Source organism: Pichia kudriavzevii, chromosome 3, assembly GCF_003054445.1.
Source record: "Pichia kudriavzevii chromosome 3, complete sequence".
In the NCBI taxonomy this organism is placed as follows: domain Eukaryota; kingdom Fungi; phylum Ascomycota; class Pichiomycetes; order Pichiales; family Pichiaceae; genus Pichia; species Pichia kudriavzevii.
The window spans coordinates 1,465,460-1,489,519 of record NC_042508.1 but is presented as its reverse complement, the minus strand read 5'-3'; the positions used below and the strand labels follow the sequence as shown (position 1 = coordinate 1,489,519).

General features: G+C 38.6%; 10 protein-coding genes across 10 annotated transcripts; 5 read left to right on the top strand and 5 right to left on the bottom strand.

The window, feature by feature from the left end:
- Positions 1 to 261: 261 nt before the first annotated feature.
- On the top strand, positions 262 to 1,059 carry C5L36_0C06860 (uncharacterized protein; the record flags this gene model as incomplete). The annotated part of the gene is made up of 1 exon (XM_029466383.1): positions 262 to 1,059. One exon carries the CDS (start codon positions 262 to 264, stop codon positions 1,057 to 1,059), a length of 798 nt encoding a protein of 265 aa, XP_029322243.1.
- Positions 1,060 to 1,517: 458 nt separating this feature from the next.
- Positions 1,518 to 2,774, top strand: C5L36_0C06850 (uncharacterized protein; the record flags this gene model as incomplete). Its single annotated transcript, XM_029466382.1, has 1 exon — positions 1,518 to 2,774. One exon carries the CDS (start codon positions 1,518 to 1,520, stop codon positions 2,772 to 2,774), a length of 1,257 nt encoding a protein of 418 aa, XP_029322242.1.
- Positions 2,775 to 2,807: 33 nt separating this feature from the next.
- C5L36_0C06840 (uncharacterized protein) lies at positions 2,808 to 5,387 on the bottom strand (the record flags this gene model as incomplete). The annotated part of the gene is made up of 1 exon (XM_029466381.1): positions 2,808 to 5,387. One exon carries the CDS (start codon positions 5,385 to 5,387, stop codon positions 2,808 to 2,810), a length of 2,580 nt encoding a protein of 859 aa, XP_029322241.1.
- A 338-nt stretch (positions 5,388 to 5,725) lies between these two features.
- C5L36_0C06830 (uncharacterized protein) lies at positions 5,726 to 7,336 on the bottom strand (the record flags this gene model as incomplete). Its single annotated transcript, XM_029466380.1, has 1 exon — positions 5,726 to 7,336. One exon carries the CDS (start codon positions 7,334 to 7,336, stop codon positions 5,726 to 5,728), a length of 1,611 nt encoding a protein of 536 aa, XP_029322240.1.
- Positions 7,337 to 8,257: 921 nt separating this feature from the next.
- On the top strand, positions 8,258 to 9,976 carry C5L36_0C06820 (uncharacterized protein; the record flags this gene model as incomplete). Its single annotated transcript, XM_029466379.1, has 1 exon — positions 8,258 to 9,976. One exon carries the CDS (start codon positions 8,258 to 8,260, stop codon positions 9,974 to 9,976), a length of 1,719 nt encoding a protein of 572 aa, XP_029322239.1.
- A 177-nt stretch (positions 9,977 to 10,153) lies between these two features.
- Positions 10,154 to 11,476, bottom strand: C5L36_0C06810 (uncharacterized protein; the record flags this gene model as incomplete). The annotated part of the gene is made up of 1 exon (XM_029466378.1): positions 10,154 to 11,476. One exon carries the CDS (start codon positions 11,474 to 11,476, stop codon positions 10,154 to 10,156), a length of 1,323 nt encoding a protein of 440 aa, XP_029322238.1.
- A 330-nt stretch (positions 11,477 to 11,806) lies between these two features.
- C5L36_0C06800 (uncharacterized protein) lies at positions 11,807 to 14,413 on the bottom strand (the record flags this gene model as incomplete). The annotated part of the gene is made up of 1 exon (XM_029466377.1): positions 11,807 to 14,413. The coding sequence occupies one exon, from the start codon at positions 14,411 to 14,413 to the stop codon at positions 11,807 to 11,809; it is 2,607 nt and encodes an 868-aa protein (XP_029322237.1).
- Positions 14,414 to 15,477: 1,064 nt separating this feature from the next.
- C5L36_0C06790 (uncharacterized protein) lies at positions 15,478 to 17,493 on the bottom strand (the record flags this gene model as incomplete). Its single annotated transcript, XM_029466376.1, has 1 exon — positions 15,478 to 17,493. One exon carries the CDS (start codon positions 17,491 to 17,493, stop codon positions 15,478 to 15,480), a length of 2,016 nt encoding a protein of 671 aa, XP_029322236.1.
- A 1,082-nt stretch (positions 17,494 to 18,575) lies between these two features.
- On the top strand, positions 18,576 to 20,762 carry C5L36_0C06780 (uncharacterized protein; the record flags this gene model as incomplete). The annotated part of the gene is made up of 1 exon (XM_029466375.1): positions 18,576 to 20,762. The coding sequence occupies one exon, from the start codon at positions 18,576 to 18,578 to the stop codon at positions 20,760 to 20,762; it is 2,187 nt and encodes a 728-aa protein (XP_029322235.1).
- Positions 20,763 to 21,019: 257 nt separating this feature from the next.
- C5L36_0C06770 (uncharacterized protein) lies at positions 21,020 to 24,058 on the top strand (the record flags this gene model as incomplete). The annotated part of the gene is made up of 1 exon (XM_029466374.1): positions 21,020 to 24,058. The coding sequence occupies one exon, from the start codon at positions 21,020 to 21,022 to the stop codon at positions 24,056 to 24,058; it is 3,039 nt and encodes a 1,012-aa protein (XP_029322234.1).
- Positions 24,059 to 24,060: the final 2 nt, after the last annotated feature.

The window sequence follows — 24,060 nt, the reverse complement described above, 5'->3', positions numbered from 1 at the left end:
TAGGGGAAGAAAAAAACTAGACAGACAATTGCATTTTAAGCTGCAGGGTTCCCTTTCTGTGGTGAATCTCCGGGGTGAGAACAATAGAAATGGGTTTTAGTGATTGGCCTGAAATTGTCTCGGGCAGGAGATATCCTTTGGGCATGCATGCTTGCATTACAAGTATATAATTGAAAGCTTGCAACCACAACCTATTTTTTGCAATTAGAGGTCAGGTAGAAACTTTTCCACAATGTATAACTAAACATTTCAATCCTCTCAATGACGATCCCTTCATATCGTACACTTAATTCAGGTCACAAAATACCAAGTATTGCATTGGGTGTCTATCAGACACCGCCACACGAGACTGCAGCAGTGGTGTTTGCCGCCTTAGAAAGTGGATATCGGCACATTGATTGTGCACAGTTTTATGAAAATGAGGAGGAAGCATGCCGAGGTATAGCAAAATGGATTGCCAAAGACCCCAGCAGAAACAAGAGAGAGCATGTCTTCTACACGACTAAGATCTTTGACCCAGATCACGGTTACGCAAGGACAAACAAAGCCATTGAACTTTCACTTGAGAGAGCAAAAGAAATTGGTTACATTGATCTACTCTTACTTCATTCTCCACAGTCTGATTACGAGAGAAGACATGGTTCGTGGATGGCGTTTCAGGAGTTTGTAGAATCAGGTAAAGTCAAGAGTATCGGCGTTTCCAATTATGGTATTAAACACCTCAAGGAATTACTTGAATACCCTGACTTGAAAACCAAGCCAGCAGTGAACCAACTCGAACTTCATCCATGGTTGACAAGGAATGATTTGACCGCGTACACTGCGAACCAGGGTCTACTAGTGGAAGCTTATACCCCGTTGGTAAGGGCTAGGAAGATGGATGATCCCACCCTGCTCAAAGTAGCAGAGGACCATAACAGAACACCTGCACAGATCCTCATCAATTGGTCGCTTTCCAAGGGGTTTATTCCTCTTCCAAAGACCGCCACAGTTTCAAGATTGGCATCTAACTTGAGGCCATGCAATTCCAACTATCTAAAAAACAGGTTGACACCCTAGATGCCCTCAATGAGGGCATGCACATTTGCTGGAATCCTAGCACTTATCCTCTAGATAATGAGAGACAAGCTTAGTCGATGTAAGTACGTCTATAAAGCCCGTAGGCATCACGTAACAGCTATATGTGTCACTCTTCTGTAACAATCATGTATATGCATTCATAGGAATGGAAACGTCAAAAGGAATTGGTTGTTCGCCTAAGTAATGTAAAACGTCTCGGGTATTACCCGATAAAAGCGAGGTCTTTTTTTTTCTTTTCAGATTATTTGAGTTTTCTATAAGAAGCAGACATTGCTTTATCTTCCTGTAGCAATAGATTCATTCATACCCTTGGATGTACTCTGTACAAGCTATACATTTCTCTCTAAATAAGATAACTCTAACGTGTTTACTTGGACTTGAAGAAGACAGACATTAGGAAGGAAAAAAAAGGATTTTTAATTTCATCTCAACAAAAAATGGCCAAAAAAAGAGAATGCCCCATTTGTTTAGAAGATATCACCTCTAATGATCCTTCATATACATTGACAATACCCTGCAAGCATTTTTATCACAAGTCGTGCATTCTTTCATGGACCTCAAAATCAGCATCTACCTGTCCTCAGTGCCGAAATGAGCTAACGTCATTATTCACGCCAGCTGATCAGAAGACTATAAAGATCAACCATAAAGTACAGGATAAACTGGTTGACTTGATCAATAATCACCCATCTGAACCGTCGTCGTCTATCATTTCTACAAATGGACTATCACATATAGAAATTAATACAGAATCGGCTTTATCAAGACCAAACGGCCCACTTTTTTCAAATACACACCAACAGGTACAACAACAGTTAAACACAAATATCAGGCATTTGTCTAATCAGCAATGCAGTATTTGCGATAACACAGTACTCATTACACAACTGATAATATGTCCACAGTGTTCAGGTTTGTACCATCGCTCATGTTGTGATGGTCTTAATTGCCCCTTTTGCGAAGAATGGATCGATGATTTAGCTTGTTCTACCGTGACCACAAAGAAGAGGAAAACTTTGGATCGATCAGCTGATGATACTCAATACTATACAAAGATAGCCGACGATATGAAAAAGAGAGTGAAGGAAGATAGCAGTAAAAAGGTTGAGGAACAGGTCACAAACCTTGCATGGGAAGAGTTGACTCGTATTAAGGAGAGTGGTGCCAATGTGGGCTCTGAGCTAAGGATAACAAATCCACTTTCTCCGCCTCATACTAGCGAAAGTAATGAGAAGCAACTAAAAACTCCAAAGAAAAGGAAGAAGCATGTCCAATTGACGGAATCAGCTCTATCGTTGCTTGATCCCAAGTTTAAAAGGCATGAAGTGGTGACAATAAGGGGATTATCATTTACCCAGAAATTGTTAGTGCAAAGATTGATACTTAAACCACGGCTAAGAAAGGAAATAGCTGATAAACTTACGTTTCAAGCATACACCGACCTAAATAAACATTTGTCACATGTTTTGTACGGCTATATCCAAGAAGTCCCCCGGGCAATATCAATGATGAATGCAGTTATTGAATTAGCGGAGCGTGAAGGACATATGCCACTCAAGGATAGGAAAAGTTTGGATAAATTTGCACTCACATTTAAAGGGGATACATTGATCGATAAGTTCAAAAATTGCGATTGGGGCGATGAAAGTATATTACAGAATTTAATTGATGAAGAGATACGTAAATGGATATAATTGTCCAATTCTTTTTTGGGAGTATATTCCAATTTAAATGTACGAAGAATAAATATCAGCAATAGAATTACCTACTAAACGCTGTTTGCCTAAAATGCATTTACGCTTCTCATCAAGTACCTTAAGATCCGGTGAAATCAAAACGGTCCTATTATCTTTGTAAAAAACTAAGCCACACACCGCCAGAACACCATAACCCCCTAGAGGTTCCTTATCCACGTCAAAATCGTTTTTAATTCTTCCATCTTCAAAATCGGTATTTAGAAGTGTACCACCACTCATTATCTTCCTAGATTTGTTAAATTCCCACGGCACAAAGTATTTGTGATCATTGACAATAGCAATCTGTATATTATTCCACAATGATTTTTGGAAATCAAATATAAATGCAGAGAAATGGTTGTACTCCGCAGTTCGATCTTTAGTGATTTCGACACCAACATGGGAATCAAAATGATTTTTGGGTTTGGATTTGCGCTTTTCTCGATGGAATATAGAGACACATTCTTTGCCTCTGCTCCAATTTTGTGTTTGTACCTTATGTTCCCAATTGTTTGTCCTACTTAGTCCACCCTGTATAGGCTCAAATAATGACTCGTCATAGTGTGATTCGGCCACACCACCCACTACATTCAAAGTATATGGAGATATAATTAACATGTGTCCACATACTTGCAAAGCTCTCTTAATTTTAACATGTTCTTCAAAGTTATACCATGATTCTGTTTGGAAATCGAAAACCCATATATCCCCAAGAATATATTTATTATAGTAGACATCATATTGCTCATCATCAGAAACTTTCGTGTACATTATAGATGATCCGCCTATCAAAATTAGCACCTTATTCTCAAACTGCTTGACACTACTAGTATGATTACTCAACTCTGAAGACGGCGAATCAGATCTACTAGATATATCAGATGCCACTCCTGGTCCATGGTTACCAGTGATTCTTGTTGTAGTTTTCGTTCTTGTAAATTCAGGCTTCTTGTATTCCGCTGAAGTGAATGAGAAGTTTAATTTCGTGGTGGGCAAAGGAGTGTGCAAGTTTTGTTCAGTTTCTCTTTCACGTTTGGCCAACAATTCTTTCTGTAGGAGTTTCTGTTTTATAGAAGCATTTTCACGACATGGTGATTTCCAGTCAACATAGTTCAACATAAAGTCATTGTCAATTAGATTCATTGAAAAAAAACCTCGAGGTGACGGCCACTGGTTGCCCATTGAATGCCTAAAAACTCCGGTAAATTTGTTAGACGTTGGATTGTTTGGGTGTTCATTTAATTTGTCATCAATATTATAACTGAAATAATCATTTGCCATCTCAAAATCACCAATTGGGGCAGCTAGTACCTCATCAGCTGCACCTTTATCATCTAAGAATAAATCACATTTCCACAAATCATTGATAGCCACAAATTTATTGGTGTCATCCATTGCCCTGTATCCGCCCATCACAAAGATAGTTGCAGGCTTTGAGAATGTACCTACTGTAATATTTTCCTTTGATTCATGATTTTCGGCGTCTTTAAAGTCATGATTGAGTTCGTTCTTTTTTGACAGATTGATATTTTCTTCCACCGAGATGGATACCATTCCATGCCCAAATCTAGGTACCGTATTTGGGAAAATGGACGAATAAGTTGGGTGGACAGATAGTTTGATTTCCCGAAATTTACAAGTAATAGTATCAAATAACCAAAGCTGATCGTTAGGAATTAATTTCTTCTCTATTATACAATGTTGATCATCAGGATATTTGATTTCTGTAATAATTTCCAATCCACCATAAGTAGCAAAAAACCTGTTACTTACTTTTGAAGCAGTAGCACAAATCAGGGACTTTGGAGTGTCCTGGTAGGAGCTTGAACTTGATGTGGCCATACCCTGTGGTTTATTTTTTTGGATAATTTTTCCGTCAGTTTTTTTTAATAAATCATTGAAAGATGTCCTGTCATCTTCCAATTCATTCTCATTCTGATCATTGTTTAATTCACAAACATAACGGAGACAATTTGATTCAGGCAAATACTTTTTAACCGTAAGACAAGGCTTCAACGACATTGATTCTATTTTTTCTTTGTCAATGGGGAATGGTATATCATAATCACATTCTAGTTTGATGTTTTCCGGAGGTATGGTGAAGTTCTGTGTAATTTTTTTTAGCATTTCCTCATATTCTGGGGTTAGCATACATTCCAAACCACCAAAGGTATAGATACCATCTGGCATATCAGCGCCAGCGCCATATGATACACCCCGAAGAGCTGCATCACCAAATAGGGGAGGACTGTCCATAAAACAGTTAACATTCTGAAAGTACTTTTTCGAACGACTTGGTTCAATTCTGCCATCTGTTGTCGATTTTGGAATTGACAGAGGCTTATAAACTTTATGAGATCGATAGTACTCAAAATTGTCACTTGGATAAAAATTTGATTGGGTGCTGGGTGATACCAAAGTGCTGCTCAAATTTGAGTAGTAATGGTGATACTTGTAGTTTTCTTTTTTGAATTCCTTGGGATCTGTTAAGTTCAACGAAGTATAGACCATTGCTGTCGAAGCAGGGTACAAGAATTCAGGGACCCCCGGCCTCCTTATATACTCCTCCATTTTGCTGTGATATGAACGAATCCACTAATTAACTAATTGCTCAAGTCAATAAATGATTGGTTCACTAATTCAAGCACGGGCTGTTCCAATGTTCTATAATTGCGGGAGTGGGGAAAGTTTCGTTTTCGGTTCAATGCATGAGATGAGGGTCCGTTTTTCTTTTTTTTATTGTTCTTTTCAACTTTCCTTCGGGAAATGATATTTTTCGTTTATTAAATTGGAAAATTTATTATTATTCATCTTGATTTGGGTTGCAAAGTTTATATTGAAAAATTAGAGTTATTTGTTTACTATGCCGAATAAAATACAGACTATAGATAATTAGTTTAGTGGAACGGCTATTTAGTGATGGAGTAGTAGTGAAGGTATGCAGATAAAGTTTTCGTACCTTCAATGTAGTTCAAGACATCGACTTTTTCGTTGATGGAATGTGCACCGTCATCACCTTTACCCATTGGTAACAAAAGAACATTTGCGCCCAACTGTTGTTCAAAGGTAATTGTGATTGGGATAGAACCACCTTCTCTGGTTAAGTCTGGAGTGACGTTCCAAACCTTTTCAGTTGCCAGTTTTGCTGCGGTGAATTCGTTGTTGAAAGGATCGGAGACCCAGTAAGCACCGTCATGGATCAATTCTGCGGTGAATTTGTTTGGTGATTTCAGTTCTGCGAATTTGGCATTACAGTAATCAATGACCAACTTATCCAAAGTAGCAGAGTCCATATCAGGGACAGTTCTAATTGAGAATTTACCAATGACTTGCGAAGGAATGACGGTCTTTGCGCCTGCACCGGAAAATGCACCTTCAATACCGTGTAAAGACAAAGATGGGTATCTCCATCTGTGCATTAGAATATCTTTCTTTGATTGGTAGATGGCAGTATCAGAACCAGAAGCTAAATTTAATTCATTGACATCGAAATCAATGTCATCGTATAAACCGGCTTCCTTTTCAGTAACTGGGGCAACCATATCCAAGACACCTGGGATCAAGATGTTACCATTAACGTCAACCAATTGAGACATGACCTTAATTAAATCAGTCATTGGTTCATGAATAACACCACCAAAAATACCAGAGTGCAAATCAGCACCAGGGCCTTTAATGATGATTTGGTAGTAGTTACAACCTCTTAAACCGTAAGTTAAAACAGGTTTTTTGGTACCTAACCAATAATTGTCGGAAATACAGACAGATTGGACTTCTTTGAAATATTGCTTAGCTTCTCTTGCAATTAGTTCGTCCAATCCAAGAGAACCGGATTCTTCCATACCTTCAAAGCAAAAGACAATATTAACAGGTAATTCAATACCTAATTCCTTATGAGCTTGTAAGGAGTTCAACCAACCCATTACAGGACCTTTATCATCAGTGGAACCTCTACCAAACAACTTGTTGTCTCTTTCTTCCAACTTGAAAGGATCAGAGGCCCAACCATCTTCTAATAAAGCTGGCTGGACATCATAATGGCCATAAATCAAAACTGTCTTTTTGTTTGGATCGGAACCAAATTTGGACAAAACAATTGGAGGTAGTTGAAGGTTTGGGTCTGCAACTGGAGGTGGTTGAATACCGAGGTCTTTAAAAGTGATGTCGTCAGCGCCCAAGGCTTCCAATTCCGATTTCAAGAAATCGGCCATTTTAAAGACCTGGGGTCTTAAGGATTCATCTGATGAAACAGAAGGAATTGCAACTGCTCTTCTTAACCTATCGATAAATTGTGGCTTTAGTTCGTCGATTTTCGCAAATAACGGGGTGATTTTGGAATCAATGTCGGACATTTTGTTGGTATGGATTCTAAAAGATATATGTGGTGGTATTGTATTAGTATGAGGATCAACTTTGGAATCGGTGTTAATGTTGGAGCTCAAATTCCTATACGAGGACAAGGAAGAGATAAGAGATCCTATAGATGGGAGACGTCTAATAGGCGATTTGCAGAGAAACATACACTTCTATTTGGTTAGAGGAGGCTAGAGATGGCACAAACAGAAAGTGTATGTTATTTTTTCCTTGAAACCAAGAGAGTCTATAACAAAATAGAGAAAATTAGAGAACAGAAAAATCAAAAAAAACCCGTTACAAAGTGTACAGACATGGTCAGTGGCCTATTGAAGATTCGGCATTAGTGAAGGCTCTACTATGTAAAATGGAGTTTACAGTGAGAGCCCTCTATGGAGAAGGCGCAGAGGACGAGAATGAGAGAAAAACAAAAACAAAAAAAATGCAAAAAAAAATATGCCAATCTAAAGCCTGGGACGCAACGTTTTTTCTCTGTTGTGCTGCGACAGCAGAGAAAGACGTGCTAATGGAGGAGAGAGGGGAGGCACACCCGTACACACGCACAATACACACGCCCGTGCACCGTGAGCGCGGAAACGGCAGCGCCACATTTGCGGCGCATGTGCGCGGTAAAGGAAACCAAAGGATGTGGCGCATGCATAAATGCCGGCCAAAAAAAAAGAAAAAAAGAAAATAGAAAAAAAAAAAATTAAAACTTCTCCTGAGCGATAAAAACCTGAAAACTCAAAAGGAAGTAAATCTCGGTAATCAGAAACTGTGGGTGAGTCAGAGCACTGTTTTTTCTTTTTTTTTTTTTTTTTTTTTTCAGAGACCCTCGCTGGTGAGGTTATAATGGTAATGTGCATTATCTGCATGAGTCAATTCTCTTGGTGGTGAGAATAGTGCAAGGTTTGGTTGTTGGACGTTGGAATTTTTCTTTTTCTTTTTTTTCGATAACTCTTGAACTGGTTTGTTCCTGTATATTTCTAACCTTTTCTTTTCAGTTGGAGTGTTTGTGTTGTTTCTGCAATCTTTTCTACCCTCTCTGTTCCCCCCTTTCCCCCTCCAACAAATACTTCTATCTCGTCATGTGTGGTATCTTTGCTGCTTACAGAGTCGACGACATCAAGACATTCAAGCCAAAAGCTTTACAATACTCAAAGAGAATCAGACACAGAGGTCCAGATTGGTCTGGTAACTTTGTTGCTAACAAGACCATCCTATGCCATGAGAGATTGGCGATTGTTGGCTTGGACGCTGGTGCTCAACCAATTGTCTCTCCGGATGGCAGATACTCTCTAGCTGTTAATGGTGAAATTTACAACCATATCAACTTGAGAAACGAAATTAAGGATTACGCCTTCAAAACCCTCTCTGATTGTGAACCGATCATTCCCTTAGTCCAGAAGTACGATATTGATGCTCCAAAGTATTTGGACGGTATGTTTGCTTGGGTTCTATATGATAAACAGGAAGATCGGATCATTGCAGCAAGAGATCCAATTGGTATCACAACCTTATACATGGGTAGGTCTTCCAAGAACCCACAGGCGGTTTTCTTTGCCTCCGAACTCAAGTGCCTCACCGACGAATGTGACGAAATCAAGGCATTCCCACCAGGCCATGTCTACGATTCAAACACCGACCAAATCACCAGATACTTCCAACCAAACTGGTGGGACGAAAACAGAATCCCAACAGAAAAATTGGACTTGAAGTTGGTCAAGGAAACTTTGGAAATGGCTGTTAGAAAGAGATTGATGGCAGAAGTTCCTTATGGTGTCTTGTTATCCGGTGGTTTGGATTCCTCTCTTATTGCTTCAATTGCCGCAAGAGAAACCCAAAAGGCTGCCCTTGCCGAACAGGACGTTGCAATCGACGCTAACCACACTTTGACTGGTGTCGATGCAAAGGGTAACTTATCCTTTACCGGTTGGACTAAGCTTCATTCTTTTGCAATCGGTTTACCAGGTGCACCTGATTTAATTGCTGCTAAAAAAGTTGCTGAATATATTGGTACCATCCACCATGAACATACTTTTACAGTTGAAGAAGGTTTCGATGCCTTATCCGATGTTATCTACCACTTAGAGACATATGACGTTACTACCATCAGAGCTTCCACCCCAATGTACTTGTTATCTAGAAAAATTAAAGCTCAAGGTGTTAAGATGGTGTTGTCTGGTGAAGGTTCCGATGAAATCTTTGGTGGTTATCTTTACTTTGCTCAAGCTCCTTCTGCAGCTGAATTCCATACCGAGTGTGTCAAGAGAGTTAAGAACTTACACTATGCTGATTGCTTAAGAGCCAACAAATCTACCATGGCTTGGGGTCTTGAAGCTAGAGTTCCATTCTTAGACAAGGAATTCTTGAACGTCTGTTTGAACATTGACCCAGAAAACAAAATGATTGATCCAAAATCAGGTAAAATCGAAAAATACATTCTAAGAAAAGCCTTTGATACTAAGGACGATCCATCTGCTAAACCATACTTACCAGATGAAATCTTATGGAGACAAAAGGAACAATTCTCTGACGGTGTTGGTTATTCTTGGATTGATGGTTTGAAAGACCTTGCTGAGAAGATGGTCTCCGATGAAGAATTTGCTAACCCAAAACCAGAGTGGGCGGACGATATTCCAACCACAAAGGAAGCTTACTTTTACAGATGTAAATTCGACCAATTGTTCCCTTCAAAGGCTGCTGCTTCTACTGTTATGAGATGGATTCCAAAGGCTGAATGGGGTTGCCATGAAGATCCTTCTGGTAGATACGCCAAGATCCATGAAGCTGCAGTTGAAAATTGATTTTAAAATAATCATTATAAGAACAACAACATATATAACGATAGAGTCTAATAAAGAAGAACATTATGTGTATACCAACTTTTTTAGCATTTTCTTTGTTTGTACTCTACTTCTTTCTTTATAAACTTAATTTTGTGTAGAATGCAACCAAATAGATTGAAATGTAATTATAAACTCTCAAAGTACAGTATCTATTATACATCCTTTAATAAATTTGAATCCTCGTGCATCACGATCGTCTAGCCCTACCACATCAACATTGAAGTCATCGTCATTTTCTACATTCTCAACATGTTCCTCCACGACATTGATATCAAATTCATCCTCATGCTCAACATATTCAATGTTTTGTTCAATCTCCTCAAAATCTGGTGCCAAGGCACTCCATTTCTGTGACGGTCTAACCCCCCACATATATACGGTTCCACTATCCATACCATTCGCTGCAATACAACATACATTGCCATTGACAGATCTTGTCCCCCAATCAACATCAATCAATTCTTCATGTGAGCCCTCTAGAATTTGAACTAATGATCCCATGCTAGTTTCCCAGATATAAACATCATGCGCAGCACCAGATCCGCCTTGCGTGCTTGCACAAACGTACTCCCCAGATGGTGAGAATTTAACAGTATTCCATTGTATCCGATTGACCACATCTTGGTATTTTTGTTCAATTTCGAATTTCCAATCTTCTATTGGCATATTGTACCAGTCGCTTATATCGTATTGTCGTAATATACGATCACTTGCATTGATTATTAGCCGACTCACAGGCACATTATTGTGGGCATATTTATCGGCCGTATCACTGTCAAAAGTCATCTCTTCCACAATTTGGATGCCCTTGACATTTCCGTTACAAAGCTTTTCACTTCTCACAACTTTCCTACTTACTGCATCAACAATTTCAACCCACCCTCTACCAGTTCCACAGACCACATATTTACAGCCGTAAAAGCTAACACAACATATAGGCGACCCATGACTATCATCTTCAGTTCCATTTCTACCACATTCCAAAATATCTCCATTCTTTACAAAGCAAACACCGTTGTTGACTCTACATACCACAAGCTCCCATCCTTCCCATTTGCCATTCACAAATATTCCAGTATGCACAATATCGACATTCCATATTCCACCTGTGAAGGTGTTTTCCCATACATCAATGAATTTCTTATCATGTAATCCTAATATACACACTTTCCAGTCTCTCGACCATGTAACTATCCCCACTACAACGTTGCCTACAGCATCTTCACTGTATATCCATTTTACGCCAATTATCGGCATTGTGTGTTTTCTTAGTAGACACGTAATGTTATTCGACCATGTGTCAACAATCAATAATGTTCCGTCAAGTAATCCCGATGCTATGTAATGTCCACAAGGTGAAATTTCAAGAGCCGTCGAATGTCCGTACGATAACGTCATTGTTAAGGTCGTGGGAAAATCGGCTGTAATAAACTGTGGGTCATGTAGAGATAGATTCATAGCTAGCCAGTAGAAACTCTTTTGTTAATTCTGCTTTAATAGAAGACCTGTATTATACGTGGTATCCTTAGAAATTAGTTAAGATGAAAACATACGAAAAAAAAAAAAAAAAAGTACCCTCATATATAAAAACAAGTACGTGTAAATATATATACTTGGTCATATATATGTGTACTTCAGGTAAAACAAATCTTATTTTCGGAAAATATTGTACAAGTTACAAAGTAGATACAAAAGGGAATAGTTGCACCAAATGTATTGGCTTTGAATCAAAGAAAGGTACTTCATATAAGGGAGTCTAAAAAAAAAACGTGAGTTTCACGGCTTCATTTAGATCCTTCTGTGTGCACCACTGGTATCAAGGTAAGAATCATCATCTTCATCCTCTTCATCTTCCTCATTCATATCATCGATATCATTAGATTCTTCTTCCTCATGCATTGAATCTCTGAATCGGTTTGGATGAGTAGCATTAGATTGTGATAATCTCGAAGTCTTAGGATACTCATCGATGGAAGATTCATAATCTGCAGGGTTTATACGTTCACCAAAGACACTCAAACCACCACCTGTGCCATTAGTCATCGCACTTAGTCGGGAACCAATTCTTTTATGCTCAAACACTTCATCTGATACAAATGGATTTTCGGTGTGGCTTTGGAATGGATCACTGTGTAGCTCTCCCGAGCTATTTTGATTGTGATGAAGATCCACATTACTATCGTCTGAAACAGGAGCTGGTGGTAGTGGATGGTCTTCCAAAGATGGCTCATTGGTTTTCTTCTTTAGCAAAGACTTACCTCTTGTTAACGATTTGGCTCTACTCAAGAAACCCGCAAAACCACCAACTGCTTCATCGGAGGAAGTATCTTGATGGTGGGATGTTGTGAATTCATCACCAGAATTATGTTTCAGGTTCTCTTGTAATTTATACAGATCATTTTCCCAGTTTTCACCGTGCTCTTTAGCGACTGCACCCAAAGCTAATAATTCATTGGAGTCATCAAAATTTGGAACAATAGATTGGTGTTTCTTTTGGAAAGATGTTCTATCATCTTTAGTAGGAGAGAATTTTGCATCTGGGTTTTTGGAAAATATTGTGAATAATGCCAAGCCTAGAATGATCAGCAACAACAAGAGAGAGACAGCAGCATTCATGATGAAAAAAATTAGTCCCATAACTGATGAGACTCTAAACTCTTGATTATAAATACCGGAAAAGAAAGTGAAGAGGAATGCATTTATCGTATTGATCAATTGGATAAAGACAAACAAAACATTGGTGAATCTATCCATGTAAGGAAGGAAATGGCATAACAAACCAAGATAAATCATATCAAAAATCCAAATTGCCATAGCTTGAGTTTTCCCAGAGGATTGAGCCAAACCAACGAAAATTGCCTTAATAAAAATATGAATTAGAGTAACCGCACAGAACCAATATTTGGAAGCATTTAAAACAGTGTATAAGAATCCGTATCTACTCAAAACATCAGAAGAACCATATAAAATAGCAGCAGGATTACCATGTTCAACTATGGATTGTTTACCAAAACGCAAGACCTGGTAGCAAGAAACAGCCATGGATGATAATGCTAGAATTAAAAAGAAAACGGCAACAGTAACAACAGCACCTGAATCGTTACGTGTGAACTCCCACAATGACAAGATAGTTAATTGGGGGAAACCAATGAATATGTATCTCAACAGCATACCTTTGAAGACGGGTATATAATTAGTCCTGGTTTCTAAATTTTTGTTCAACCAGTTTCTCCTATCTGTTCTCGTTAAACGTTCATTCATGAATCTGTAGAAGAGGTAAACGGCAATCAACACATACAGACACAAAAAGAAGAAGGTAAATCCGGTACAAACCACCGAAGTAGGCTCAATATCCGAATCGTAACCAATACGTTTGATACCTCTTAAAATGGTCAAATAATCATTGGAAGAAATGTGAGTGATTGGAATGAAATACCGAGGATCTTGGTCTTTACTATTTCTAGCAACCAATTCGTTTGTATTAACGGATTTAAGGGCAGGAAACAAGAAATCCAAAGTTGATGATAAGAATGATGAAGGTTTTGCAAATGGAACAACGGCATCGTCTAATGAACGTTGAGTCAAGATTTCCTTGGTTGAAGAGGTTAAATATTGAGTGGGAGTACCGCCGGTTGCTTGAACATACCATCTGAAAATCTTTTGCATAAACTCGGTACGAATCAATCCCATCGACCATGCCAAGTTTTCACACCAAGCACTAGCAATTGGGGGAGTGTCTTCAACTGCAACCATTCCAATGACAACAACGGATTGAAAGTATGTGAAGAGAGACATTGCAACAGCAGACATTCTTGACGCCGAGGCCGAGTTACCAAAGATAGAAAGCAAGGCCGACACAAGCAACCCCAAGCCTGCAATAACAGCCGTTGCCCATTTGACACCTTCATGGGCGACTGTTTTACCATTATTGAAGGAGGCTTGCAAACAGCCCAAGATTTCGTTTTCTTGGTTGAGAATAATCAACCTAGCCACAGCGTCCAAGTCTGGGAAAGTGTAAGCAATACCTGGAATTTTGTCCACGTATGACTTGTCGATGTATTGAACAGATTGAACCTCAATATGAGACGGAGTTATTGGACAAAACTGTTTCATGTTCAACTTACAAAGATCAATGGTCTCGTGGATCACGTCGAACCCAAACGCATAAACCGTGGCTGCGGCTTTAAGCTTACCATTCAACGTGGCTGTCAAGGAGATATCGTAGTTGATCGATCTTGCTTCAGCATCGAAGACAACATTGAAATAATCAGGGATAATGTCGGTGTTGTTTTTCATACAGTTCACGAGGGAATTTGAGTATAGTTTCCTTTCAGCATACGCCTGGGTTGCAAGAAGAACCAAGGTGACGGCTGCACTTACTTGTCGAAACATCATGGTTCAGTTGTTGCTTGGTCAGCGATGTAGAGATGCTTGATACAAGGTGGTATTTGTTTCCACTTCTTTTTATTTCTGTATTCTCAGAGAAACTGAAGCTTGTTTTAGTTTTTTTTTATTTTTTATTTTTGACTACTGGCAGTGATTTTGCTCTTTTTTTTTTTCTCTCTCCTTATTTTGCGAGATAATAAGCGGGTATACTAGCTGACGTAATGAGTTTAAACACTGGAATAGCTGAGAAAGGGTAAAAGGGGACAAAGGTATAGACTAGCTAGAGGAGGTACTATACCAAGAATCGTTACTAGAACCGAGTCTACACAACGAGTAAAGAGAGAGTCTGTTTACACGATGTGTGATATTGCACTCAAGGAGGGAAAACAGTATGTCCGTTTAATATTTGCCATTGTCAGGTTGTGCACACTCTATACAAAACAATAACAGAAACATTTTCCACACTCTGGGTTTTCCTGCTGCCATTGATCGCGCGCAATCACAAGTTGCAACCACGACAAAAATAGCAACGCAAATCCGAGATTTAGGAAACACGAGAGAATTATGTTTTTTTTTTTTTTCTCTTTCCCTTTTTTTTAGATTCAATTACGCAATAACAATTAGTTTATCTTTTAGCAAATTTCAATTCCAGAGAACCCACGGAAGTCGACGCGTCGATCTTTGGGCCATGTGGGTGTCTTATATGGGGGAAGGGGGGGTTTATAGTAGAGGAATTGCAAATGACATGCATAGACTAGAATAGCGTATTCATCAACAGGTTGAGTATAGACGTAAATTATATAACAATTAAAAACCAAATAAGAAGAAGAAAAATAGGAGGAGGGGGGAAGGGTGGTAACCAATAACAAAAGTTGCAGAGTCAAACTGTTCATCTAGGTGTTTGAAATTACAGATGGGTTGAAATGAATAGAAACCGGCACATCAAAAGGAAAAAAAAATAAGGAGAGATGGGGAGGGGAAGGACAACGTAGCAACTTAATAACGTAACAAATAGACAGACGTCAAAAGAGTGTGAGAAAGCCAAGGGTAAAGAGAACTATAATTTTCTCTCCTTACTTTCTGTGTTGCATAACAACATCGATAATATGGGCAACAACGTCTGGATTTGACAATGTAGAGATGTCACCCAATTGGTCCTCTTCACCAGCTAAAACTTTTCTCAAGATTCTCCTCATAATCTTACCCGATCTGGTTTTTGGTAAATCATTGACGAGTAAGATAACTTTAGGTGCAGCAAATGGTCCAATCTCTTTACGAACAGTCAAAATCAACTCTTTCTTTATTGCTTCTCTATCTTCAACGTCCTTCTTTAACGAGACAAATGAGGCAACTGCAGAACCAGTCAATTCATCCGGGAACCCAACAACTGCATTTTCAGAAACAAGTGGGTGTTCAATCAGTGCAGCTTCAATTTCCGCAGTTGATAGTCTGTGACCAGAGACATTGACAACATCATCAACTCTACCTAGAATCCAATAGAAACCATCCTTATCTCTTGCAGCACCATCACCAGAGAAATAATGTCCATGGTATGGTTTTAAATAGGTTTCTAAATATCTGCCATAATCGTTCCAAATGGATCTAGTCATTGAAGGCCATGCAGTCTTGACACACAAGACACCTTCAACATTGTTACCCTTCAACTCTTCACCAGTGACAGGATCAACAATTGCAGGTTCAATGCCGAAAAATGGTAAAGAAGCAGAACCAGCTTTTGTTGGTGTTATACCAGCCAATGGGGCAATCAAATGGGAACCAGATTCAGTTTGCCAATAAGTATCACAGATATGAGCCTTACCACGACCGATAAATTCATTATACCATTCCCAAACATCCTTTGCAATTGGTTCACCAACAGATCCCAAGACTCTCAAGGTATTCAATTTGTAATTCTCAATATACTTTTCTCCAGCTCTCTTTAATAATCTAAGAGCAGTTGGTGCAACATAAAATTGATTGACACCATATTTATCGACAATTTCCCAATATCTAGAGAAATTTGGATAAGCTGGTGTTCCCTCAAAGACAACAGTTGTTGCTCCATTCAATAGAGGTCCATAAACAACATAAGAATGCCCAGTGATCCATCCAACATCACCGGCAGTGAAAATGATATCTTCTGGATGAACATCGAAAACATACTTGGTTGTCAATAAGGCACCTAATAAATATCCGGCAGTGGTATGTAAAATACCCTTTGGTTTACCAGTTGATCCTGAAGTATACAACAAAAATAGTGGATCTTCTGAATTCATTGGTTCTGCTGGACAATAAGGACCATATTTGGAAACCTCTTCATGCCACCAAACATCTCTTTCAGAGTTCCAAGGAATATGGGAATTACCAGTTCTCCTGAATACAACAACATTGCTAACATCAGGACATTGAGTAATGGCATCATCAACAATCTTTTTGGTTTCAATGATTTTACCACCTCTTTTGGATTCATCTGCAGTAATGACAATCTTTGAATTTGCATCCAAGACTCTGTCTCTTAAAGAAGTTGAAGAAAATCCTGCAAATATAACAGAATGGATAGCACCAATTCTAATGATTGCCATCAATGCAACAATTGCTTCGGGAATCATTGGCAAATAAACTGCAACAGTATCGCCCTTCTTGACGCCCAAATTCTTCAAAACTTGGGCAAATTTACAAACATCCTTCAACAATTCACCATAAGTAATGACTCTACCCTCATTTGGTTCATCAGCCTCATAAATAATGGCCGGTTTATTTGGAGATTCAATTGCCCATCTATCGACACAGTTATAACATGCATTGATTTCCCCATCAACAAACCAAGCAGATGGCTCACCATTGTTATCCTGTAAATGAGGAGCTTCAGGCACTTTGGCAACAGTAAAATCCTTAAACCAAGACAAGTTTTCCCTTGCCATTTTGGCGAAAAACTGACCTGGTTGCTCGATTGATTCTTTGTACATCTTCTTGTACTGATCAAGCGAAGTCAAGTAAGGCTTGGAAGGATGTCTTTCGAGAAATCCCGAGGGAACCTCCATATGTTCGATATTCATAAGATGCTCATTTTCTAAATGCTTTTGAGCCATGGTTGTAAGTTGTTTTAGTTGAATTTCAGTTTTGTCTAATGAAATATTCGTAAAAACCGTGTCCAAATGATAAATACAGGGTCCATCTAAAGGAGGTTGAGCACCAGGGTCTTTATATACAATTTACAACCTCCACAATTAGAGAAATCTAATCGATTCCCAAAGGCTGAGCCTGCAGAGGAGGTGGGGCACATCTCACTCTCTCTGTAACCTATGTGGAGTGGATACGGCCTGTTTCCCGCTTTTTCCGACGAGCCGCACCCTTAGAGCCGAGCAGTTTGGGGTAACGAAGAAAGAAGGGGGTATAGATTAAAGAAAAATGCTGAGCCACTCAAGTTTGGGATAAGGAGACCTCCGCCGGGCAAATTGTCGGGTGACGCAGTTAGTGAAAAGAATGGACACCGAAAAGGGAATGAACGCAGCCGGAGAGGGAAATAGGAAAAGTGAATTTCAACTTTCCCTGGTTTTTGTATTGTCTGGTTCTGTTACCCTTTTCGGATTTCCCCTCTTTCTATTTTTTTTTTTTTTTCAATTTATGTTTTCATTTTATTTTTTTTGTATTTTTTTGGTTTTTTTTTTTGATTAATTTTTTTTTAAATATTATTTCTTTTTTCCTTTTTTTTTAACATTTTTGATTTTTCTGGTAATTTCAACTTTTTCGGTTGCTGCAAGACAATAAGAAAAACAAAACAAAATTAGAATAGACAAAAATAGCAACTTCGTACCAGCCCCACGCGCTTTAGCAAGCAAACACGTACCATGGTGATTTCTGCCCGTATCTAATGTTCCTATTACCGCTTTGCGTATCTTGTCAAAGTCCATTTTTTCTTTTACTATCACTACCTCCATCCATCTCTCTGTGTTTAAGCCTCTTTCCATCCTATTTTTGGCTCATCTGACTCTATTGACTGATTCACCTGTCATACTTCTTTTTTTTTTTACCTGCACTAGACCCCATTGATTGGAATCAAAATTCAAAATTTCTCAATACTTCACAAACTCTTGTTTAATTACTTATTTGATTGCAATAACAACAAAAGTCTAATTCCAGTGGCTAGAAGCATTTCAAAGATTCCCCTCAAATGAACCTCTATAATCTACTATTCCCTCTTGTGTTGTTCTGGCAATTCCACCTGGCGTCAGCTTACAAATTTTTAAGATCCAACACCTTGTTGACATGTATGGAAAATTCGCAATTCACATCAACGCTTTTCGACGTTTACTATTATCCTCATAATTCAACTGCAGTCTTCACAGTCGATGGTTCATCATCCCTCACAGGTAACTTGAAGGCCCAATATGAACTAGTGGTGTATGGATTGTCTGTTTATACAGGTAGTTTAAAACTTTGTTCCTTGAATGTCAAAACATTATGTCCCATAACTTCTGGTCACATCAATATAGAAGGTTCCTACAGCGTTGGAACCGATTTGACAGATCAGATCCCAAGCGTTGCTTATTCGATTCCAGATTTAGATGCTTATGTGTTGGTCAAAATTTATGACGCCGACGATACCTCAATGGAGACTCCTTTGGCATGTATTAAAGCCGAAGTGACAAATGGTAAAACGGTCCAAACAAGATATGCCGGCTGGCCAATTGCTTGTATCTCTGGGTTTGGGCTAATTGTTTCGTCCTTTGTTTCCATCATGGGCCATTCTACTACGGCTGCCCATATTGCCTCAAATGCCGCCTCCTTGTTTATTTACTTTCAAAACTTGGCAATCATGGCGATGATGGGTGTTGCAAGGGTGCCGCCAATTGCCGCATCATGGGCACAAAATTTTATGTGGTCCTTGGGTATTATCAAAACTAGCTTTATGCAAGATATCATTTACTGGTATGTCCAATCCACAGGTGGTACCGTGTCTTCTGTTTTAACAAATAAAGACATCATTTCTATCTCTGTTCAAAAGAAATTAAAGTTTTTCAAAAGGGCAATTACTGCTGCTTCTTCAACCGATGATACCTTAGACGACCCAAGTCTCTACTACACTGATGAATACAATTTAACTTCGAAAACGTTGGTCTTGAGAGGTGTACAAAGAGTTTCTTATTTGGCCAACATTGAGATCTCAAACTTGTTTATGACTGGTATCATATTCTTTCTCTTCATTGGGTTTGTCTTGATTTTTCTTATTTCAATTTTCAAAGGCTTTTGTGAGATTCTAATTCGTTCGGGAACATTAAAAGAGCACAGATTTGCCAACTTTAGGGCTAATTGGTATTTAGTTATAAAAGGTTCAATTTACAGGTACTTTGATATTACTTTTTCGACTATTGTTTTGCTCTGTTGTTGGGAATTCACGCAGAATAACTCCAGTGGTTGCTTAGCCTTTGCCATTATTATTTTTGGCTGTATAATGATTCTTATGGGATTTGCTACTATACGGATTTTCTTGGAGGGACTAAAGTCGATTTCCCAGTTCAAGAATCCTGCTTACCTTCTTTTCGGTAATGACAAGTTCTACTTCAAATACGGATTCTTGTACACACAATACCTAGCAAAGAGATATTATTGGGTCATCATAAATTTTGCATACCTATTCATCAGGGCTTTATTGATTGCTGTTTTGCAAAATCAAGGTAAAGTATGTGCTGTTATCATTTTCGCCATTGAAATCATACATACGGCTATAATTATAGTCTTCCGTCCATACATGGATAAACGTACAAATATCTTCAACATATTCATCGCCGTTATCAATTTGGTGAATTCCGTTTTCTTTTTGTTTTATTCTAATGTTTTCAAACAAAAACCAGTTGTTTCCTCTGTTGCTGCAGTGGTTTATTTCGTAATGAATGCAGTTTTTGCTTTGATTCTATTGATTTTCACAATTGTTACATGTACAATTGCATTATTACATAAGAATCCAGATGTCCGTTATCAAACTGTTAAGGATGATCGTACGGCATTTATGACTTTTGAAACTAAAAATCAAGATGACGACGTTGAATTGGCGGCTTTGGGTGCAACCGCAATGGCAGGTCAAGACAGATCTTCATATGGTAACAATGAAAAAACAATGCTGACCACCGAACAATACAAAAATAATTTGGATAGTAAATCACATCTTGAACCATACAATCCAAATTTCAGCAAGGACAGTGGTCTCGGCAACTATAGAACGGATAGAGTCAATCCATTTGAAAACGACGACGAGATCTCTTATAATGGATCCTCCACTTCGGATTCATATGATAGGCAAAATCCGTTTGGCAATAGGAATGCAACTCGTTCTGGAGATGAACCAAGGCGTTACTTATGATCCGAACTTCCGACTTAGATTTTAATAACCAAGCTTGCAAATTAATTTTATGTTCATCTTGTTCTTGTTACTAGATTCGAATTGTGCCTGTATTTTATTTTATGTTTTCTGTGTACGTTATTTACCTTTACTAATCAGTGTTAAGTAATTAATTTTTTTCTCATCGAGGAGGAAAAAAATAATTTTCATTAATTCAATATCCATTAACCGATAAGCCGGTCAAAGAATAGCTTTTCACTACTTGGCAATGATGAATTATGTCCTATGACAGAAAACAGAACTCAGAATTATGGGATAGTGTCAACGAATCATCTCTTATAAGGGTATTTGGGCCAGTTGGCGCCGTAGAACAATCTACGGAGAGAGATACAGACAAAGATACCGACAACGATACAGATGAAGAAGCCAAATTTCAGACGAAAACCACCTCCAACCATATAACAGTTACAACTTCAACTCAAGATTGGGGCTCTTTGAATGATTCGGAGTTGATCAGTTTCATAAACAAAATATCGCAAAGTCATGCACAATCCAACACGACAGTTAATGACACAAACGTTATTGATCAGGCTTCCGAGAGAAACGTTGACGTTTCCTCAAACCCAGAAGGAGCTAAAGAGGTCCCTACTTTGGTTTCTTCACCAGTTTTATTTGCACAAGAAACAGTGCTAGAAGATATTGAACCGTTGGATAGCGATGGGATGGATAAGATGGAAAAAGATCTGGAAGATGCCGACAAATATGCATTTGACGACCACTCAAGTTACTTCAAAATGAAAAATATCAAGCAGCAGGAACAAGGTGAAGCTTTATCCAAAATCTTAAAAAGAGGGGATCCTAGTAGGTATCCGCCGATATTTTCAAATTGCAGAATACACGTGAACGGTAGGACAGATCCAGACATTCTACAGTTGAGGAAATACATTGTTTTGTATGGTGGGACGTATGTTCATTTTCTAAGCAATAAATCTGCTGCTACACATATAGTTGCTGAATCCTTACCCCCAAGAAAAAGGATTCAGTTTGGAAATTGTAAAGTTGTTACTCCTAAATGGATCATGGATAGTATCGAGAGTAAAACACTATTGAATTGGGCAGATTACAGGCTTGAACAATTAAGAGAGCATGGTCAGACTTTGATCATCTTCAACAAACAAAAGGACATAATAAGGGAGAGGTCATCAATCAACCAAAATGATGCTTTAGATGTCGGAGTAGAACAGAAAGATGTATTTATGGAAAGCGACGATCATTTGTCTCAAGAGCTGCAACGTGCTGGAGTTACAGCCCGGGACCCTAATTTCCTTCCTATTTTTTTCTCAAAGTCTCGTTTACACCATTTGAGTACTTGGAAGTCAGAATTACGTTCGGGTTTCATAGATAAGGCTATATCTGTATTGAAGTCTCGGAATATCAAACCTAATAAGAACCCCAAAGTGATTCTACATGTCGACTTTGATTGCTTCTTTGCCACTGTATCGGCACAAATGCAGAAACCTCCCTTAGACATTACTAAAGTTCCATGCTGTGTGACTCATGGTGGTAATTCTGCTGATATAGCATCCTGCAACTACGTTGCCAGAAAGTTTGGGGTTAGAAATGGAATGTGGATTTCAAAAGCTAGATCGTTGTGTCCTGAGTTAATTTGCATGCCTTATTATTTTGAGGAATATGAAAGAATATCTCAGTTGTTTTACCAAAAGTTGTTAAGTTTCAATGTCGACTCTATTTTGCCCGTGAGTATAGATGAAGCATTGGTTGATATATCCACACTATCTAAAGACAAGGAAGTGGAAGAGATCATTTTGCACATCAAAGAGGAGTTAGATCAAATAACAAAATGCTCGGTGAGTTGTGGAGCGGGCAGGAACGTTCTAATTGCAAAACTTGCATTACGAGAAGCTAAGCCTAACGGGGTATATTACCAAGGTGACGACGACTCACTTACCGAATTTTTGGATAAAGTTGATGTCATGAATTTGCCAGGGTTTGGGACACAGTTACGTCGAAAATTGGAAACCTTGATCAAAAAACCACATATAACACTAGCAGACTTGAGAATGGTTGAACAGTCCAAGTTGGTATCTTTGTTTGGTGCAAAAATGGGAGAGAAGTTATACAAATTCTCAAGAGGAAAAGATGAAACATCTATTGATGTGTTGTCCGAACCTGAAAAATATATGAGAAAGACCGTCAACATTGATGTTAATTGGGGGATTCGATTTGAAACAAACGACCAGGTCGAAAACTTTTTGCAAAGACTAGCAGCCGAGTTGAGCCGCCGGTTAGTGGATATTGATATGGCTGGATCTACGGTTTCTCTTAAATTAGCCATACGCCATCCAGATGCTCCTGTCGAGCCGGCTAAATATCTAGGAATGGGCCTTTGCACCTTTCAATCAAGATCTTCCAGACTAGGAGTTGCAACGAGGGATTCCGGCAAATTGGGGAGTGAGCTTAAATATATGTGGAGGTTTATGAATATCAATCCTCTGGATTTGAGAGGGGTAGGGGTATCTATGAGCAAATTGGTAAAATATGATCCTGGGAATCGCAGTGTCAGTAATCAAATGAAGCTTGATTTTAAGCTTAAGGACAACAAAACATTTGATTCAGTAAATCAGCACATTGCCGATTCAAGGCTAAAACCACCTGTAACGTCTTCTAAAAAGCTCGCTATGGGTTTGCCAGACTCTCCTAAGAGAGCATCGACGTCTCCACAGAATGCAAGACCATCACCTCTTCCTGATATTAAAGCAGAAGATATTGATTGGGATATTTTTGAAGAGCTACCACATGATCTTCAGGATGAAATCAAGGGCGAACTAAGAAGGCGTAATCTGATATCTTCTCCAAGAAGGAAGAAAGGCAATCAGTCAAAAAATGATATTGCCTATTTGGTCTCTCCTAAAAGAAAGTTTCCTAGAAAAGAAACAAATACATTATTGATATCACCGGATAAAATATCAGAAGAAAAGCAAAAAGAATTAATATTTCAAGGGATACCAGTATCGGAGGAAACGCTTATATATGAAAAGATCTATTTGTGGATATCTATTACAATTGAAAACCAATTACCCATAAATGACGCCGATCTTGAGCTATTTTATGATTTCATGTTAAAGCTAATATCAACTGACGATATGTTGCGGTTCATTAGGATTCTGGGAAAGATAGAGTATTATATACAAGCACATAGTTACAAACCCGGTTACGAGAAATGGGCGGCAGAAATTTCAAAGCTTAAGTCTATCTTGGAAAATCAATCATTTACAGAGTTTGAATTCAAGTTCTAAAC